The sequence below is a fragment of the Aspergillus caelatus genome (genome assembly GCF_009193585.1).
Source record: "Aspergillus caelatus strain CBS 763.97 unplaced genomic scaffold BDV27scaffold_562, whole genome shotgun sequence".
NCBI classification, from domain to species: domain Eukaryota; kingdom Fungi; phylum Ascomycota; class Eurotiomycetes; order Eurotiales; family Aspergillaceae; genus Aspergillus; species Aspergillus caelatus.
In genome coordinates this window covers 3,143-4,612 of record NW_022475825.1, presented here as the reverse complement: position 1 = coordinate 4,612, position 1,470 = coordinate 3,143, and the positions used below count along the sequence as shown (strand labels likewise).

The 1,470-nt window shown below is 49.9% G+C and overlaps 1 protein-coding gene across 1 annotated transcript; it reads right to left on the bottom strand.

Moving 5' to 3' along the window:
* Nucleotides 1-301: 301 nt before the first annotated feature.
* On the bottom strand, nt 302-1,167 carry BDV27DRAFT_95690 (uncharacterized protein). Its single transcript, XM_032078042.1, has 2 exons — nt 425-1,167; nt 302-350 (listed from the first exon to the last, which is right to left on the bottom strand). The coding sequence occupies exon 1, from the start codon at nt 979-981 to the stop codon at nt 490-492; it is 492 nt and encodes a 163-aa protein (XP_031920222.1). The 5' UTR covers nt 982-1,167; the 3' UTR covers nt 302-350; nt 425-489.
* Between the last annotated feature and the right edge of the window lie 303 nt (nt 1,168-1,470).

The window sequence follows — 1,470 nt, the reverse complement described above, 5'->3', positions numbered from 1 at the left end:
AGTTTATACTCAGCCGCCTGGGGCTTTCCGAATCACTCTTGGCGCTGAAAGAGCTCTTTCGGGACTTCAAGCCCATCAAGTTATTTTTGTGTTTGAACTTTTCCAGCCAGCTTGTGCTCAGCACTTTCTCTTTGCCATCGGGGCTACCACATGTATTGGCGAAGAAGAGAGCTTTTTCCTTGATCATCTCATCACTGAGGGGATAGCCGTGACGCTGGTAGTTTCTCACCCAGTTAGAGAGAGCCTTTTCTATATCGGGAACCCGTCCCTTGGCTCGTTTGATGGGGGAACGTGTCCCATCATCGGGATTAAGATACTTCTCTTTCTGACGTAGCACTTTTGAGACCGTACTTCAGCAGATGGATAACGTGTCAGAACTGATTTACTCAAATCAGAAGCAGATGGGAATGCGTGGATTTATTACCTTCGTTCCACTCCAAATATCGCTGTTCATGTTTTGTCAGTTGATGTCCACATGAAGAGAAGAAATTAGTGTAAAGACTGACCTCCAATGTCTGTTTGCTTGGCGGTTTTGTTCTCTTCATGATACAAGCACATTCGCCGACGATCATCATCCGTAAGCGTCCTTCGCGGTGTCGAGTTACTCGTTGATGCCTTGCGTGGCGGCGGCGGTGGAGGTGGCGGCGGTGGAGGGTTATGTGTGACTGGCGATACCGCTGGTGGTATGGGCACAGGCGGCACGCTTCCCTCTGGAAAAGGGTGCTGCGGGTGAGTCGACATCATACTAGGCCACGTATTCGAGGGCATAGTTAATGGAAGTGATGCATACGGGGGTGGTACAGACACTCCGTACGCCGACTCCAAAGGCAGCATGCCGTACCCAAATCCATGGTAATCAAGCGGTGGTGACTGCTGGGAAGGGCTGAAACCACCCAAATCCAGCCAAGGCGACTGGGTATAGTCATTATCTTGGCCGTGTGTGCTCTCTGTGTCCATAGTGGCAGAGGCGAGGAATATCATGAGAGCACGATGCAGAAGGGAGAAACAAAAGGGGGTAGGTTACTATGGGAGTGGCTCTGGCAGCACTGGGGCAGGCTTCTAACCAGGCCGTTAACAAATATAAAGAAAGCGATGGGAACAATGGCTCAATGGGCAGGGAAAAGATAAGGCGAGCTATCTGAGAAAGTTGGACCTTCTCTACATCCAAGAATAGTATAAACGAGGATGCATGTTCAGCACAAAAAAATTGCGATTACACAAGCTGCCGTGCAAATAGCAGTGGTAGTAGATATGTGCCGAATTGAAGCAGCAACAATGCGGTTCCCACGACGGGAGGAGTTCTTGCAGCGCCTGGATGCCTGATATCTAACCCGAGTCGCCCACAGCCGAATGTATGCGCACAACAAGAAGAAGCATGCAGACTATATTATTCTCTTTTGTACAGGGGAAGGACGAAATGAACGGAGGGGCAATGGTGGGTGCGGGTAAGGCAAAAAAGACATCAAACGG